Source organism: Cebidichthys violaceus, unplaced genomic scaffold (assembly GCF_023349555.1).
Source record: "Cebidichthys violaceus isolate CVI_PGR_0920_01 unplaced genomic scaffold, fCebVio1.0.p SCAF_3, whole genome shotgun sequence".
Classification (NCBI taxonomy): Eukaryota; Metazoa; Chordata; class Actinopteri; order Perciformes; family Stichaeidae; genus Cebidichthys; species Cebidichthys violaceus.
The window spans coordinates 3,254,386-3,272,579 of record NW_027176483.1 but is presented as its reverse complement, the minus strand read 5'-3'; the positions used below and the strand labels follow the sequence as shown (position 1 = coordinate 3,272,579).

At 43.9% G+C, this 18,194-nt stretch overlaps 1 protein-coding gene across 1 annotated transcript in view; it reads right to left on the bottom strand.

Annotated features, from left to right (window-relative positions):
* map1ab (microtubule-associated protein 1Ab) overlaps positions 1–15,969 on the bottom strand; it is a 28,916-nt gene extending 12,947 nt beyond the window's left edge. Inside the window, exons 1-4 of the mRNA XM_068723418.1 lie at positions 15,890–15,969; positions 14,870–15,007; positions 2,929–14,299; positions 2,000–2,232 (exon numbers count right to left, since the gene is read on the bottom strand). Of these exons, the coding sequence (XP_068579519.1) occupies positions 2,000–2,232; positions 2,929–14,146 (11,451 nt within the window). The 5' untranslated portion in view covers positions 14,147–14,299; positions 14,870–15,007; positions 15,890–15,969. The remainder of the gene's footprint in view (positions 1–1,999; positions 2,233–2,928; positions 14,300–14,869; positions 15,008–15,889) is intronic.
* Between the last annotated feature and the right edge of the window lie 2,225 nt (positions 15,970–18,194).

Sequence of the window (18,194 nt, the reverse complement as noted above, 5' to 3'; positions counted from 1 at the left end):
CTATGACTGTTTTTTCCACTTTTCGACATGCTATACTATGACTTTTTTTCCTTTTTTTGACATGCTATACTATGACTTTTTTATGATTTCTTTTTCGACATACTATACTATGACTTTTTATGAATCTTTTTTCGCCATACTATACTTTGACTTTTTTCCGTAATTCTTCGCCATACTGTAGTATGAATTTTTATGATTTTTTTCGACATACTATACTATGACTTTTTATGATTTTTTTTAAGACAAACTTCATCTTATCTTTTAATGTAATTTTGTACAACATAATATACTACGATTATTATGACACTTTTTTGACATACTATACTATGACTTTTTTCTGTAATTCTACGCCATATTATACTATGAGTTTTTACAAATTTTTTTTCAACATACTATACTATGACTTTTTGTGCCATTATTATATACTATGGCTTCTGACATTTTTTCAACATAATGAACGATGACTTTTTGATTTTATTGACATAATGTACTATAAGTTTTTATGACATCTTTTGAGGCATACTATACTATGACTTTTGACATACTACACAATTACTTTTTATGAATTTTTTTTCAACATAATACACCATGACTTTTTATGAATTATTTTTCAACATACTATACAAAGTTTTTTTTAAGATCCGGACCCAGACGCCGTTGTATCCGGACCCAGGACCTAAAACCGATAGATAATTGAGAATTATTACATTTTGACGAAGCGCTTTTATTTTAACCGGCGCAGCTTTTCCAGCCTTTACGGCACTTGTTCAGCGGCGTAAATCACATCACGTGATGCAGCTCAGCCAATCAAATTTGGGTATTCTGACAAGTTTCCTGACTCGAGTGAGATGTAGACACACGGGGGAGACGAGGAAAGAGAACGAGGAGTAGGAGAATTATTATGTGTGTCAGAGAAGTTATTTCACATGACGTTCTCCAAAGAGAGAGAAGTGGTCAGAGAGACCAGAGAGACCAGAGACACCAGAGAGACCAGAGAAACCAGAGAGACCAGAGAGACCAGAGTCTTTAACCAACAATGAACAGACTTTTTCATAGGTTCATTCTTCCCATGGACAGTTTAAAACCAGTATGTCTCATATGTTCAGAGACCGTGGCGATTATTAAAAGCGGTAATGTGAAGCGCCACTATGAGACAAAGCACAACTCTTTTGAGTAAACGTACCAACTCACATCTGAAATAAAGACACAGAAAATAAACCTAAGAGCTCAATATGATCAGAATCCTAACACATGAATTCATTGACCAACTATGATGTTAACAGCGATAATAGAGCTGAAACAAGTAGTTTAATAACCACAGATAAAGTCCATGCTCACAGATTTCTCTTATAATATAATATATTATATATATAATATCGTGGCTTTTTTGATTGACATCACTTCACACCTGAATGAACTGAATTTAAAGCTGCAGGGCAATTCAGTGAAATTAATTTTTCTAAAATGAATTACTTCATTTTAACCTGAGGTGAAATGATTTTGTAACTATGCACCATTTCCTCTAAAATCCCATCTGAAATTAGACAAATTGTCTCATGAATGTGATTTGAAGTTAGCTCATGAATGAGATTTTGAAGGGCTTTAATTTTGAAATGCTACATCAGAATGTCCTGGTTCTCTCTGAGTGACACCTTGAGATGCTCTGCTATCAACCTGACATGAAATGATTTTGTAACTATGCGCCATTTCCTCTAAATTCCCATCTGAAATTAGACAAATTGCCTCATGAATGTGATTTGAAGTTAGCTCATGCATGGGATTTTGAAGGGCTTTAATTTTGAAATTTTATTTCGACATAAAGGTGAAACACGAGAGGAGAGGATATTAATGATTGTGTTAAATTTTAGCAGTGGCACACAAAAACAGGGGAAACACTGACCATATGTTGGGTTGCATGTTGAAACATACACCCTACACACCCTAGTGGGCATGTAGAGGAAAGATATGGAGGTACAGACAGCCTGATGAAGGTAAATACCTGTGAATTGGAGCCCCACTGAGCTTTGCCCTCCAGCAGGGCATCCAGGACTCCACGGCTGGGCTCTCCACTGCCCGGGTCGTTCCCGCTCACCACGTAGTACGAAGCTCGCACCCTCTTGAAGAATTCCTGGTCCACGTTCTTGGCACTGCAGTGGTTGGGCACGTAGGCCAGGTCGACATAGATGGGTGGTCCAGGGGGCACGGCCGAGCTAGTTTTCTGGGAGTTGTTTCCTGGAGGTGAGCAGAGGTATAAAACAGCATTACAGGTGAATACTAGTTGTTGCACCACAGTAGCAAAGACCAACTTGTTCCTCAACTGAACAAATTACCTGATGTTCATTATCTTGTTTATGTAAACCAATCACTTTATAGATCTGATAAAGAGCAGTTGCATGTCTGAATTACAAGACAGTCAAGTGCAGACTTAGCATACGGTAGCTGCAAAAAGAAAATAAGCTGCTAACATGAATGCATTGATTTACATAATCAAATAATTAAATCTAGAAATAATGTAACCACTCAACTAGTTTAATTTGCACAAAATCTTAATGTACAACTTCCCTAAATGTCATCTCCTGACGTTAGTATAATAATTTATATGTTAGTGTCGTTAAGTATATTTCAAAAGCTGAATCACATTTAAATATTATGAATTCAAAAACACTATGTAATTGTTTGGATGACATTATCATCGCTTTTTGATGAATATGTTAATGTGGCTAATGGCTGGATTCCGTTAACATCTACTTCTAACTTAATTTTAAATGTCAAAAAGTTCCAATACCAGGTATATTATCAGTATCTCAGATATATCATTTCCAGCTTAGAAAAATCCTTTTTTTGGTGAGAAGGCAGTGTGATTAAACCCAGGAATCATGTTGAAGGTACATTTCTGTTATGTAACAGGATGGGAAGATGTTAACACACCTGAACTGCTCTTGACTCCATTGACCAAGCCTTTCCCCGGGTTGAGGATCTCACTCTTGGAGCCTTGAGTCTCAGACATCTTGATCAGCCTGGAGCTTCTGTCTGTGTCCTTCCTCCTGAGGGAGGCTGATCGAGGTGAGGCGGAGTCCTTGGAGGTCTGCTTCACTGGAGTAGAGGACCTCTTCCGGACTTCCCCCTTACGAGCGGGGGAGGCCGACTTGGGTTTGCCCTTTCTAAGGCCCTTGGTGGTCTTGTGCTCCTTTTTAGGAAGTTTCTCTGTGCTGCTGTGGTCATTGAGAAGAGCCTCTGGATCTACCATGCACACATCTGGGTGCGGAGGGTGGGGATGAGGGTCCTTCATCGGGGTGGGAGGTGGGTCATGAGTCTTCTGAGCTGACCTTGGTGATGGAGGATGGTGACCCCCTCCAGCTCCAGATAATTTGTCCACCGGCAGATGTTCGGCGTCTTCGTCCGAGTCCAGATTTCCCTCAGCTGTTATGGACGGACACTCCTCGGTCTCTGGAGGAACGTCAGAATCCGACTGTGAAGGCAACGACTCGCTCGCTGATGTCGGAGGTGTTTCCTCTCCGGCTAACGTCACCGCCAAACCGGACGACATGGCGCCGGGCAGCTGCTGTGGCCCCTGTCCAGCGTCTCCGGGGAAACTCTGAGTGTGGTGGTGCCTCTGCTTGTGCGACCTCCTTTTCACGGAGTGTTGCTCCTGATCGTCCTCGTCTCCTTCCTGGGAGTGGTCACTGCGGTGGTCCTCCTCACCCTCGCCCTCGTCACTGGAGAGCGGGTGAGGGCTCGGGTTGATGAACGACGGAGAAAGTTCTCCTTTGCGATGTTTGTATTCGCAAGAGGAGTGGCCTGGATAGGAGGCTGAGGAGGAGGCACCGGTGTTCAAGTCAGAGGGACGATCAGCCCTTGCGGCTCCTTTGCTTGATGTTTCTGCGTGATAGGCATCTTTCGACGAGGACATAGCGGTACTATGGACGCTGGTCATCCATTCCATCGCTTCCTCATCCTCCTCGTCATCATCACCATAACCTGGAGGAGGGGCACTTGGGCAGTCTTCAGGCCTCTGTAGTAGTTCCCAATCAGATATACTGCTCCTTCTCCTGACCTCTAATCTCTCTGGTGGCATCTCCAAAAAGCTTTTCTCCTCGATTTTTTCTGCCTCTCCTTTCTTGCCATCTTCTGCTTTTTCCCACATCTTTGGATCAGCTGTTGCCTTCCTCTCCTCTGTGCTGTCTTTACACAACCGTTCCTCTATTTTCTGCTTGACCTCACAGTCTTTAGCAGTTAACGTCTTTTCTTCTTCCTTCAAAGGTGCAATTGCTCCGTTTGTGTTTTCCTCTTTTCCCTCCGGTGTTTTCACCCTTTTCTCTTTATCGTCCTCTGTTTTGGACACGTCTGTTGTGGCACATGTGGCTTTGCTAGCTCCGCTATCACTGAGTGAATTAAGTGAGGCTGTCTGTTGAGTTGTTTCCATCACCACATCAGGTTTAGACACAACAGTAGTAGAGGTGTTGACGACCGTCTTCGTCTCCGTGGACTGTGAGGTGCTTTCCACCACATAGGACTCGGATATCAATGAAAAACTCTCCTGTTGCTCAGCCACTTTGATTTTTTGACATTCAATACGACATGGTGGGGCGCTGTCCTCCATTTCAAGTGTAACAGGCTCCTCGTCGTCTGATGACTCTTGGGACACCTTGTCAGAGGAGTGAGCCCTTTGGAGGGGAGAGACATCGAAGCAAGCCTCTGATACACCCTCTGACACCTTTACTGGTTCGATGCTTTGCAGGGACGGTGCAGCGGAGGATGGTGCAATCATAGTTTCTAGCATATAAAAACAGTCAGTGCTTGACTTTGTCTCAGTTTCAGGCTTTGCAGAACCGCTTTGATCCTCAGTCTGTTTGGCAGTGGTAGACAAGAATGCATATGATGGTTTGGTCTCATCGGACTGGCCGGGTAAAGACACTTTTGTTGCAGGTTTCGTCGTCACCTCCATGTACTCATCTCTCTGAAATCCTCCGAAGCAGGAGCTCTGAGACTCTGCCGCCGGTGGCTCCTCTTTGGCTAGAGGTACTCTAGGGCTTGATATTGTTGTAAAAGTTTTGACTTTGTCTCCACACGGTTTGCTCAAAGGGGCAGAAGTTGAGGCTGAGGACGAGTAACTGTATGATGTGGAGGAGTATGTTGAAGTAGAGTATGTTAAGGTGGTGTATGTGCATGGTGATGAGGCAGTTTCCTCATGTCTTGTGGTGATATCTAGGGTCTGCCCCTCATCTAGATTCTCTTCTTGGATGTTTCTTTGGCTATAATATTTATCATCGCTTAGCTTGGATAGCTGGGAGGCATCCGAGAGCACAAAGGTTTCTTCTTTATCTTCCTTCAATCCTACTTGACTATGCTCACTGTAAAAATGCTCAGAATAAGCTCCAGATCTACTCTGTCCGATGTCGGCATAGCTACCTCTTAGAGGAGGGGAGGGACTAGATGTAGTCTTGGAAATGGATTCTGAATGGTCAGGTGGCAAAAAGCTGCCTGTCAAGCTGCTTGTGGACGTTGCTTGGCAAGTTTCCTTTTTCAAAAAGCTTGGCGATAGAGACACTTTGTCGTCATCTCCTTTTTTTGTCTGTAGTGCTTCATAAGAGCTCAAATCCTCTGCCGATGACAACCTTCTCTTTGTGGTTGGTTTGGGAGACAAATATGTTTTGTCTGTGTCCTCTGCTTTCTTTGTTTCAGGAAGTTTTGGAGCATCTGATGTAGTGAAACCACTTTCGTCCATTCTGCGAACACTTGGGTCTGGTGACGGAGTTGCTTTACCTGCATCTTCACTCCTTGCCTCAGGAAGTTTGGATGTGGCCGCGTCATCTTTGTTGAGTGGTTTTGCTTCAGGAGATGATGGTTTTTTACCCACGTCCTGCTTGTCTGAAGCTGAGGCATCGTCAGGTGTTGGTTTACAGACTGTTTCATCTTTAAGGAGGCTTGATTCAGGCAGCTGAGACTTCTTATTTGAGTCCTCTACCTCTGCTAACGTAGCACTATCACCAGAGCTACGTCTGCACATTTCTTTTTCAGACTGTTCTCTGGCACCCTTTTCCATATCTACATCACTCAAATCCTCCTCTTCTTCCTCCTCCTCCTCTTCATCATCTTCGTCCTCATCATCATCATCAACATTGAAATCTTCCCCTTCTACAAGTAACCTTTTATCTATCAGGCTCTCTTTTCCATCAGGAAAGTCTGACATGGATTTACAAGAGGCAGAGCTGCTGATTTGATTATTCTCAGACGCCAAAACATTATCGTCTATTTCATGTCCTGAACATGTGGCAGCAGAGGCAGTCCTTGAAGCACCTGAAGTTTCCGCTTTCTCTAAAGGTGATGCTTGTTGAGGTAAAATGTCTTTTTCTGCAGGTGAATGCCGACCAGATGGAGATCCCTCTCTTTCATGATCAGAGGACTCCATTTTGTCTTTGAGTGACTCAGCAGATTTTTCTCTCTCCTTTTCTGTTGTTCTTTTTTCTGTGAATTCCCCAAAAGCTACGGGAGCAGCAGAAGCTTGGGTACCAAGATCTGATTGGCTCCATGACGGAGACGGTGTTTCTTGTCTTAACGATACACCTGCTGATTGAACAGCAGCACTGGTAGAAACCGTATCACTTTCTCCTGTCGCCCCCGTTTGAAAAGCTGCTGCCGCGGCACCTTCCTTCATATCCTCTTTCTCTTTCTCCGACTTCTCGGGTTTATCCTCTTTGGGACTGAAAGAATAAGACTCAGCCGCCTGGGACATTTTGTTATCTTGCATGTCTACGGATGAAAAGCTCTTTTCAACATAAGGTGTATCTGGTCTTTCTTCTCGCTCACACTCTTCCTCTTGGCCTTTCTCCCTGTCTTCGTATTTAGGAGAGGCACTATGGTGGCTGCTTCTTTCGCTCTCAGTGAGAGACACTGGGCTGTAGTCGACTCGACTAAAGGACAGAGGCTCTTCTTTGTCCTGATCGTCCAGGACGAACATGGCTCCTCCAGCCTCTGTCTGGCTTGTTCTTCTGTTGTCATCAATACCAATATCAGAGGCGTGATCGAAACCCAAAGAAACCTCGCTTTCTTCTCTGGAGTCCAAGTCATGATCCTTTGGAATTGGCTTTTCATACGGATCGTACTTGGACGCGCCAAAGGTTTGCTTTTCATCTCCGATGCTTCCACCGACTGTTTCCTTCTCCGAGGTCATTTTTGCAGTGTCAGATTTAACTCCCGTGTGGCTGGCGTCCTCAGAATCCAACATGAAATATGAACACGGCTGTGATAATCCGGGAGAAGCCACCTCTCGCTCTCCTTCCATCTCCCTCTCTGCTTCCTTTCCTGGTTTCTCATCCAGCTTCACCTTTTCTGTAGCACCGACCGCTGAGCTTGTCAGAGGCGGTATTTGTGGCTCTTGTTGCGGTGTTTCCTCCACACTGGACTGGCTCTCAGTGCTCGAGAGCGTGGAGCTCCTGGGTTGACTGTCAGTGCTCGATACCGTTGACAACACGGGCTTTTGCTCAGTTGAGTCCGACGTTGGCTCTGCTTTAGCTGCTGGTACATCAGAAGCCTTTTCTTGTGCAGTCGTCTCCATTGATGTGACAATATCAAAGGAGGGCTCTGGCTTGGCAAGTGGTGCAGCTGTGGTTTCTGTTTTCACGACATCTTTGCCTGCTTCAGGCGAAAGTCTGGATTCTTCTATGCCAAACTCTTTGCCGTCTTCATCTATCGAGGGCTCCTGCATCGTGAGTGTTGGTATGATCACTGTGATCTGCTCCGATGCTGGCGGTTTAGTTTGGTCGCTTGTCTGTGGTTTTTGGGACGAGGGCAGACCTGAAGACGAGATGTCATGCTCGGATTTTCTCAGCTCCACTGACAAAGGTCTGGAGCCTGCTCCTCCCATACAAATGTCCTCCTCCTCCTCCTCTTCATCCCCCCTGTCTTCGTCAGACGACTGAACCACAAATGCAGATTTGTAATCTGACTTGGATGGCTGTGCTGCTTCTCCTGATACTTTCAGTGCAGGTTGTTTAACGGCTTTCTCTTGTAACTCCTCTCTCTCCCATTTCTCCTCTCTGGTGTGGTCTCCATCACAGGAGTCTTTTTCAGTGATCTCATCTGTCTTCTTGTCGGCCACATCTTTTCCTTTCATCATCTTTTCATCTTTGGTGTCATCGCTCTCATAGGTGTATTCTTTTTCTTGTTCTTTTTCCATTTTCTGTTCTTTGCTCAGTTCAGCAACATGCGTGTCGTCTTTTTCTTTCTCCATCTTCTCGTCCTTTGCTTCTTTTCGCTCCTCCTGGATGTGGCTGGGAGACGCGCCGACGTCGTCTTTCACTGGTTTCATGTCTTCACTCGATGTAGTTACAGAGATGTCTTGCTGCATCTCTGCAGCACCAAAAGATTCCTTCTCGACCTGAGTTCCAGTAAGCTTATCAGAGGTTGCTTCATGTATATGCTTATCACTAATGTCCCAAATATCATCCTTTTTCGTTCTCTCTTCTTCCAAGGTCTGAGACGCGGGAAGATCCACTTCTTTTTTATCATCCTTCTTAGATTCACTATCAAAAGGATAATCCTCTTTCCCTTTTTTGTCATCTTTGGCGCTTAATGTTGGAGTGTACGTCTCTTTCTCTGCCTCCTGTTTGGTGGATTCAGCTTCACAACTGCCCTGTTTGCCTTCGACCTCGATGGTTTCAACTTTAGATGACTCTTTCTCTTTCGCATCCTTGGGCTGCTCTATATTGGAGTCAGTTTCTTTCTCCTTGTCTTTCTCACTTTCTTTATCTTTAATTTCCTCCGGAATCGGTTTGTGCTCAGTGATATCAGCCTTCTCCTGCTCTTTAAATGCAACATCTTTCATCTCTACCTTCTCCTCATCTTCAGGGGTTTTTACACCAGAAATGTCTTTGTTTTCTTCCTCCTCGGTAGGTTTGATACCAGAAATTTCATCCTTAATAATTACTGTATATTTTTCTTCCTCGATGGGTTTGATAGCAACACTATGATCTTGAATTGGTACCCCTTCCTCAGCGAAAGTTTCCTCCTTATCTACTGCTTTCTCCTTTTCTTCTTCCATCGTTGATTTGACAGCACAAACATCTTTACTGATTTCTTTCACCTTTTCGTCTTGCATGGTGGGTTTAGTAACAAATTCGTCCTTGGATGTTTTGACAGCGGAAATATCTTTGCACGTCATTACATCCTCTTCTTCTATCTTGGCGGTTTTGACAGCCTCTTCATTACTTTCTTTCTCCTCTCCGTCCTCCACGACTGGTTTGACGGCATCTTTAAGTGTCTCTTTTGCTTCTGCCTTGCTTGATGCGGCAGAGAAATCACCATCTTTACTTAATTGCACATGCTCTGCTTCTATCTCGGTACATTCGGTGGCGGAAGTGTCATCTTTACTTTCCTCTTGTTCCTTGTCTTTTGCAAGTGTTGGTTTAGCAGCAGAAGTATCTTCTGTACTTGGTAGTTTCTCTTCTTCCTCTGCCTTGGTAATAGCAGCAGCATCATATTTACTTACGTCTTCTATAGTAGGTTTGAAGACGTTGGCATCATCCTTGCGTGTCGTCATGTCTTTTTCCTGCTCCTTGGAGAGTTTGGTGTCAGAACTATCATCTTTACTTGTCTCCTTGTCTTTTTCTTGCTCTGTGGCTAACTTGGCAGCGGGAACTTCATCTTCACTGATGGTTGAGGCAGCATCTTTACAAATCTCTTGTCCCTTAACAGCAGACTCATCCTTCTTACTAATCATTTCTTCTTCTTTGGTGACTTTAGCGACAGTGATGTCACCAATCTCTTTATCATCTTCCCTTTGCTCATCTGTAAAGGACTTTGTAGCAGAAGCATCTGTCTTTTCCACCTCTTTTTCCTCTTTCTTATCTTCAATCACTTTGATACCAGATGTTTCTGTCTCCTTTTTCTTTTCATCTTTAGTAGGTTCAGTGATGGGCATATCGTCCCTTTTTACCTCTTTCTCCATCTCGTCTTTAACAGGCTTGATATCTGTGGCGCGGACCTGTTCAGTCTTTATAGGGCTAATATCAGAAATATCACTATCAGACAAATCCCTACTTTCAAACTCAGCTTCCTCAGCACCTTTGGTTTTGAGGTCAAAATCATCATCTCTCTGCTTCGGCTCACTTTTGATTTGCTTGAGCTCAGAAGCAGCAATTTCCATCTCTGCTTTGTTGGTTGTGACTTCAGGAGCGTGGTCCTTTTCAGGCTCTTTATGCTCATCTTTAGTGGCTGTAACAGCCGTGACAACGCCCTTTGCAATTTGCTCTTCTTTGATGGGTTTAATATCAGAGGTATCATCCTTTATCGTCTCTTTCTCTACTTTCTCATCCGTGATGGACGCAACAGCAGAAACGTCTTCCTGGATGACAGATTTCTGTTTTTGCTCATCCTTGATTTGTAGGACATCAGAGGTGTCGTCCTTTTCTTTCTCCTGTTCTGCCTTAATGGTTTTAACTGCAGGTTTATCACCATGATCATCATCATCATCTTTCTTGTTATCATCTTTATCGTCCAGGAAACGACTTTCTCTCTCTGGAAAGGTTCCTGTAATCGGCACTTTGGGTTCTTTTTCTTTGAGCATGTGGTCCACCTCTTTATCACTCTGTTCAGATGAAATGAGGGAATCCCTCACTGACGCAGGTGGCTGAACTTCTCTTAAAGACGCAGCAAACACAGGGATTGTTTCTGACCGTTCGCCTTCATCTTTCGGCGCTGATGAAGAGTCTTTTTCTGACTCCTTCATCACTGGAACCTCTTTCATGTCCTTCTCAAATGATTCGTCTAAAGATGTTGAAACCTCTACCTCATGCTGATCTGCTTTCTGTTTATCAAATTCTTTTTGTGTCTCTGTTCCGGCTTCATCTGCCTTTTTTGTTTTCTCGTCTGTTGCTAAATCAGGGAAGACCTTCATCTTGTCTTCCACCGGTGACTGACGAAGAGGAGAGTGAGCCGCACTCGGTGGTCCGGACTGTGGAGGGGAGGCCATTTTCACAGTGATATCATCTGGACTGAAACAGCGCTCTTCACTCTCTGAAGTCAGTGAGTCAGATCCAAAGGGTCTAGTAGGCACGATAGATGAAATATCTTTAGGTGCAACAGCTATTATATTTTCTTCTTCAATTGGTAGGTGGACTGGTTTGGTGTCTTGTATAGAAACTGGAGACACTGAGCCAGCAAGCTTTTCAATATCCGTCTCTTTACGTTCTAATAACTGTGACGCAGCATAGCCCTCTTGGAGTTTTTCAAGTGAAATGTCTACATTGGGAGTTTGGTCTTCCTCCTCCTCTTCCTCTTCTTCCTCGTGAGCTTCGGGAGCTTTAGCCGGCGTCTTCACTTCTGCAACAGGAAGCTCAAAGTCATCAGAAGGAGACTTGGATTGTTTGTCTTCTTCCAAAGAAGGCGGTGAAAGAGATCCGGCAGACAGTGGCTGCTCTTTGCCTTGGGTGGCTTCAGGTGGGGTTGACAGGATAACAGGACTTTTGGGTGGCTCCTCAGCTGAAGGTGCCGCAACAGATGCCACAGATTGGTCTTCAGCAATAGAAGTAGGGAAAGAGCACACTTTGTCGTACTCTGTGATGGACGTCGCAGAGGACACATGCTCCTCTTCCGCCAGAGGAGCGGTGATGATGTTGGTGAACACCGACACCTGCTCGTGCGCGCCCGGGATGAAGCTTTTCTCGGTCATAGCTGCAGCCTGCATCTCCCTCATGCCGTGAATGTTGACAAATGATCCGGTCTGATCTGGAACAGAGATGTCGTAGGCGCCAACGTCATATTGAAGGTGTGGTATCCTCTCCTCTGCCTCCTCGTGAATCTCCTCGTCGGAGATGGTCTGTTCGGTCTCGGAGTAGCCGGGGATGGTCTCGTCTTGGATGTAGGAGATGTGTTCAGCTGCAGCGGCTCCTTGCACTACTGAGGTTATGGGAGCTGTGGCCCCTCCAACATGTGACAGGTAGCCCTCCTCCTCCTCCTCTTCTTCAGCCAGAATGTCAGTGGTTTTTCTTTCAGTGACCATTTCTTCTTCAGCTGCATCTTCAGGTTTGATCTCTTCATCTGCTATGACATCTAAATCTTCTACCTCCTCCAGTTCGGCTTTCTCCACCGCCTCCTCCTCCTCGTCTTCCTCTGATGGAATCGTTTGTAGCTGCTCTTTTGTCCCAACCTTAGCTGAGAGTTTTTCGGATTTCTCCATTTCTTCTAACTCATGTTTCCTGTCAAGGCCATCGTCCTTTGCTTCCTTCCATTTTGCTTCATCTTCCTCTTCACCTATTCCCATATCTTCTTCCACCTCCTCTTCCGTAATCTTTTTGGCAGCCGGGGCCTCTTCTTCCTCCTCTTTCTCATCCTCATCCTGAGATGCTGCTCCTTCATCCTCAAACTTTTGGGCATCTTCCATTTCCCTTTCTTGTGTCAACTTTTTGTCGTCAACTTCAGCTTTCGCTTCTGGGGCAGATGCCTCCTTTTCTGGAGACTTTGTTTCAGGTGGAATTTCAGATGCTTCCTGCTTCTCTTGGGTAAGGCTTTGTGCTGTCGGCTCATAACTGTCTGGAGGCTCTGCTGATACATCTACAACTTCAGCTTTTTTCATATTTTCAAAATCCTTGGTGAGGTCTTCAGGGGTTGAGAAAACAGACTTTTCCTCAGCAGCTCCGTTCTCCACTGGTTCAGGTTGAATAGGTTCAGGTTTTGGCTCCTCGGGCTTCGGCTCAGCAGGCAAAGTCTTTGCTGCTTTGGTTTTTCCGGTCTTTGCTTTACTTGACACTTTAGCTTTGTGCAATGTCTTTCTGACTTCTGGAGTAAACGGTTTCAGGTCCGGCTTTGTCATTTTTCTCAGCTCTGGTTTGGATGTGTCCTTCTTTTTGTCATCTTTGGACTTAACATCTTTCTTTTCGTCTTTTTTAGCAGAGTCATCTTTCTTTACTTTCTTGATCTCTTTCTTTTCCTTGTCCTTTTTCTCATCCATTTTTGACACCCTTTCCTTCGGGTGCTTTTTTAAGGATTTTTCCTTCAGGAGTTTTTTCTTTTCTGGCGCATCACTTTTAGATTTGATCGTTTTAGTAGGCTTTTTCTCCTCTTTTTTCTCAGAGATATTTTCCTTGACAGAGTCACTCTTTGCCTCTGTGGCGGCTGACACATCGTCTTGTCCTTCATTTTCTTTCTTTGAGGCTTTTGCAGTGGTCTTCGGCGATGACTTGAGACTCTCTTTGCTGTCGGTTCTTTGTTTTAACTTGGTTTGTTTTATAACAGAGGGAGGAGCTCCGGAGGCAATATCCTTTTGTGTGGCTACAGGATAGCGCAAGAAGTCAAGGTGCTTTAACTTTTCCAGACCCTCTAGGATCTTGTTTTGTGGTGCATTCCCAGGGAACAGCACTCTGATGATCTTTTCAGCAGGGTTGGCAGGAAGCCAGACGACTAAGGCGGTCACTGATGTCAGGTAGGGCACAGATATTTCTCCTTCTTTCCCGTTGGGCAGCACAATACCAGTTTTGGCCTTGCTGTTGCCAGCCCACTTCTGCATTAAAAATTGCATCTCTTTACTGTCTTTGACAGGATTGAGAACGTACATGTCTAACCGGCCCACTCCCATCTTGTGGAACAGAGTAATGGGCTCAATGGTGTTGCTGACCACTCGACAGAGAGGCTCCGGTTTGATTCCAAGTTTGTTCAGGTACTGCAAAGTCAGGGAGGCCTCTTCGATGCTGCGTTTCACTTTAAGATTAGATTCTGGCATACGGAGCTTCTCCGGCACGTTGAAGAATACCACACCTAGTTCAGGAGAGATCAGGTTCTTCATCCAGTCGCTGTAGTTGGTGGAGCCTTGAGACTGCTCCTCCTCCTGTTCCGCTATCTTCCTCTGAAGCAGCCCATTGATACCCGGGAGATTGTCGGCGCCGATGTGCGTGAGCAGAATCGAGTCGATGCGGTCCAAGTGACGAACCAGCTTCCAGAAGCATGATTTCCGTTCAGAGCCTCCGTCCACTAAGATGTTGAAGCCATTTACGGCAAAGAGAGCAGAGTCTCCGCGTCCACCGGGAAAGATGTAGCAACACGGTTTGGACAGTTTCAGGAAGCCTCCGGATGTGGGTTGCTCCAGGAGGTCAAAAGGCGAAGGGACGTCGACCGTCTCAGAGATGTACTCCGTGAACTCGGTGACGCCCTCCATCTCGGCAAGAACGGACTCAGGGTTTAGTTTGTATTCCAGAAACTCACGCAGGGCCTGCTGCTGTCCCAGGGAGCTCCAGCCCACCTCCCCGCGGCAGGACACAGTAAGTGTAGCCTGCTGCTTGGGGGCTGTTGTGCCCAGTAATTCACTGACCTGCAGGAGGGAGACACCCGGACACATTGGTCAGCGATGATTAATGCATACATGTGTGAGAAGTGTGTTGTAAAGACCTGCTTAAGAAAAGAAAAATAACAAAATTATCATTTTAATTGAAAGGTGAGAAAGTTGGGACCTGAATACCTTTGCTATCAATACATGCACCTATCCTTTAATAATAAATCATTTCAAACACACATTCACAAATGTACAAGATACTTTGGTGGAAGGAAAAAGGATTAGGGCAGCTGTGGATAGAGGGGGTCGTTTTCCAATCAGAAGATCGGTGGTTCGATCCCCGGCTCCTCCAGTCCATGTCTATGTGCCCTCGGGTACGATACTTAATTAACCCCAAATTGCTCCCGAAAGCTGTGCCTTCAGTGTATGTGTGTGGGTTAGTTAGCTAGTTAGTTAGGCAGTCACTTAGGCATGGTAGCCCCCGTAGCCATCATTGTATTAATGACGTGAAGTGTTAAAAGCGCTTTGAGTGGTCGGAAGACTAGAAAGGCAAGTTAAAGTCGGTTTACATTTCTTAATGGGTGGTACTGGACAGTCGTTGTGACTCACCCGGGGATCAGCAAAGACACGTGAAAAGGTCTGGTAGGTGAAAACCCCAGTTTGAAGAAGAAGGCCACCGTGATCTGAGCTTTGTCCACTCAAGACCAGGAGCTTGTGTCCTGCTGAGTCTGTGACTAGAGACTGGATCTGGGACACACACACACACACACACACACACACACACACACAGAGAAAGAGAGAAAGAGGTTGGGAAACAGAGGACAGGTAAAGGAGAGACAGTTTTGCCACAGTAGAAAGAGAAATGCCTGCGTCACAGGCTGAAGATGCACTTTAATTGTGTCAAGGTTAACAAGATATGGCAATGAATTCTCTACAAAAACTAAAAATCTAAGAGAAACAAAGATCATCGGTCTCTTGTATTCTATATCCTTAACACATGTGATGAGGTGATTTGCTGGGTATTTAATCACAATATTTATTTTGTGCATCTGATGTGTGTCCAAAGATCCTACTGCTGTCATTCAATCCATGGCCAGATTAATAAAGTTATTATTATTCTTTGACCAGATAGATCCTGATTTAAATCTGACTTTTCCCTTTTTTTAGACTCTATTATATTCTGACTATAGAATACAGCTACTGTAGTTATTCAAGTTTTGTTTTTTTATTTTTTCCAAATTGGAATAATAGGAGTATTAACAGATTCCTAAAGCAAGCCCAACTTATTATTTCAGGCTGGGTTCATATAACGTTTGTATGCAGAAATAATGGTGTTAGCATATATGTTGCTAATAATAAGTACAAGAGAAAAAATATATAATAATAATAATAATAATATTAATAAATAAATCATGTTAATGGATCTTTAAATGTTTATGTAAAAAAAAAGAAATATTGGTTGCAAAAATCATAAGAAAAATCACCATATTATCAACGGTGTGGAACATTTTCAAACACCGTGCTTCGCTTATAAACATGAGTCAGTGAGACGTACTTTCTTTCTCTAAAATAGGCCACACCGCTGACACGTATATAAGTGTCCATGCAACCAGCAGCGCGCTCTACTACCTCTGACACCACGGTGTCTTCTGAAGGGTTGACGAGGACCACCGTCTCTAGGACATCACTTCTGTGGTGGAGAGTTCTTTGTCCTGAAGGAAGAAGATTGAAAACATTCTGTTAGCGTCCGTCATGAATAAAGCACTTGAGCCTAAAATTAAGAATTCAACTCCATCACGGCCTGCTGAAGGCTGGGCGAGGTAAACGAGTTGACGCCTGCTGAACAACATCCAGATCCTGATCTGGGGAACCTCTTTGAGTCAGGGAGGTTTCGCTGTATATAGACAGACAACCCACTCGAGCATCAACCCAAGAACAAAAGTAGGAACAGGGAAAAAGTCACTGAATCGGTGGAGTTAAGACCCTTGATATTAGGTATTAATACAATAAAATCCATGCTTTTTCTTTTTTTCTGGACTCAAACATATGCCACTTGCAATTCGGTCGTGGTAGAAAAGAAGAGCCATATGAACAATTCACACTAATGAATAGAAATCCGCACAAAAACAAAAAAAAACCCAAAGACAATATCACAAAATGAACTACATCCTTAAGCATATTCATCGCAATTATGCATCAGCACTTAATTCCACTCAGGGGTGACGTGGAGCTTTTGATTCCCCGTTGTTGCAGCACAGATGCAGGCTCTAATATTAGAGAGGTCTAATAATAGGGGAATCTCAATGACTCCATCCATCCACCGGGATCTCCGGTGCGTCCCCTGAGTTCACGGTGCTCCGCCATCGCTTCAGGCGCTGGGCTGTCAACATGTGTTTGTCAATGACAAAACCCCTTCTGATGTAAATCATTCTCAGCCTCATATTCTGTAATGTGTACATGACTGACACATTATAAAATTATAGGAATATCAGCAATTAAGATGGATAAGAGTTTGAATGAAATTGGAAAGAAAAAGTAATTTCATGCATGAAAGAAAAAAACTTAAATATCACGGAGGTAATCAGCGCAGCACTTATCCGTCTAGACCGCCAGTGAGTCAGAGCGAGAAGCACTCAATACGTGGCTGTTATATTACGGATGATAATCGCTGCCATGTTATCTGCTTTCAGCTCGTGATTGTATTTTATGCTTTCTTATTCTCTATCAAACTCTGTGGCATTAACGTTATAACTGCGATGAAAAAGCACGAGCTGAATGCAATCGTTTTATATTCGACTGCATTATCTTCTTATCTGGCAAATAGCCGTCACTTGAACAAATGTCTGTCAGGAGTTTTATTTCTCTTTTCTTTAAATTCACGACATGAAAACTCTTCTTCGGCTGTTCCGATGGCTCTTTTTTTATGGAAGCCCGAATCCGCCATAAAAAAAATAATTTTAAAAAAATCACTTTTTTCCGCCCAAAAAACTAAATAAAAAAAAACTGGATTTTTTTTTTCACCAACACTTTTGGTGCATCCATCTGTAACCATGACACTGACCAGATGTTTCCAGTTGCTGATCAATGAAGGTTGCCACCTCAGCCTCATCGGTTTTATTCTTTCTACTCCAGAGCTGCTTCTTGCTTAAAATTAATTATAATCAAGGTTGCGTTTGCTCAGTACGATCCTACGTGAAACAGCAATCTGTTGTAAAGCCACGTTTAAAGTAGTCTTCAATGTCCTCACAGTCTATTTATATGTCAAATGCAGAGTAACCTGTGAAGAGCTGCTAACTGTTGTGTTAAAGTATCTCATCATTTCGTGAGTACTGGAAACATCTGATCAGTGTTATGGCTGCAGATGGATGCACCAATAGTGTTGGTTCTTTTTTTTTTGTTATGGCAGAAACAAGCTTCCATACTTTTTGGAAACTAATCCGGCCTTTAGAAAAAATTGTATTTCACATTTTTCAGCAGCAAAAACAGTGGTTTACCGTTGAATATATAAAAAGTAAAAGTAAAAAGGAAATCCACATATTCATCTTGAGTGTGTTGTTATTATTCTACTGTAAAGAAGAGCTGAATCTCACTCCGTTGTCCCAAACGACAAAAAAAAAAGAAAAAGAAAAGAAATGTAATCATCTTAAATCGTGCCTGACTTGAGTGGATCATCACGTATCGGGTATGGAATTAATCCACAGATGCTTTGGTTCAAATTGAGACCACACTTTACTGTGGATGTCAGTTTGTTGAGCCACGACAAAAGCCAAAATGTGGCAACAACACCAAACAAACCAAGTCAGGCTTGTTGTTAGCCTAGTCGATTGAGTGGCCCTCTTGCTGCTGAAGACGTTTTGGATCACTTGCAGCTTCCACCAGACAGTTAAATTAAGAGGAGTGAGGACGGAGGAGCCAGCAGCTCATTAATACAACA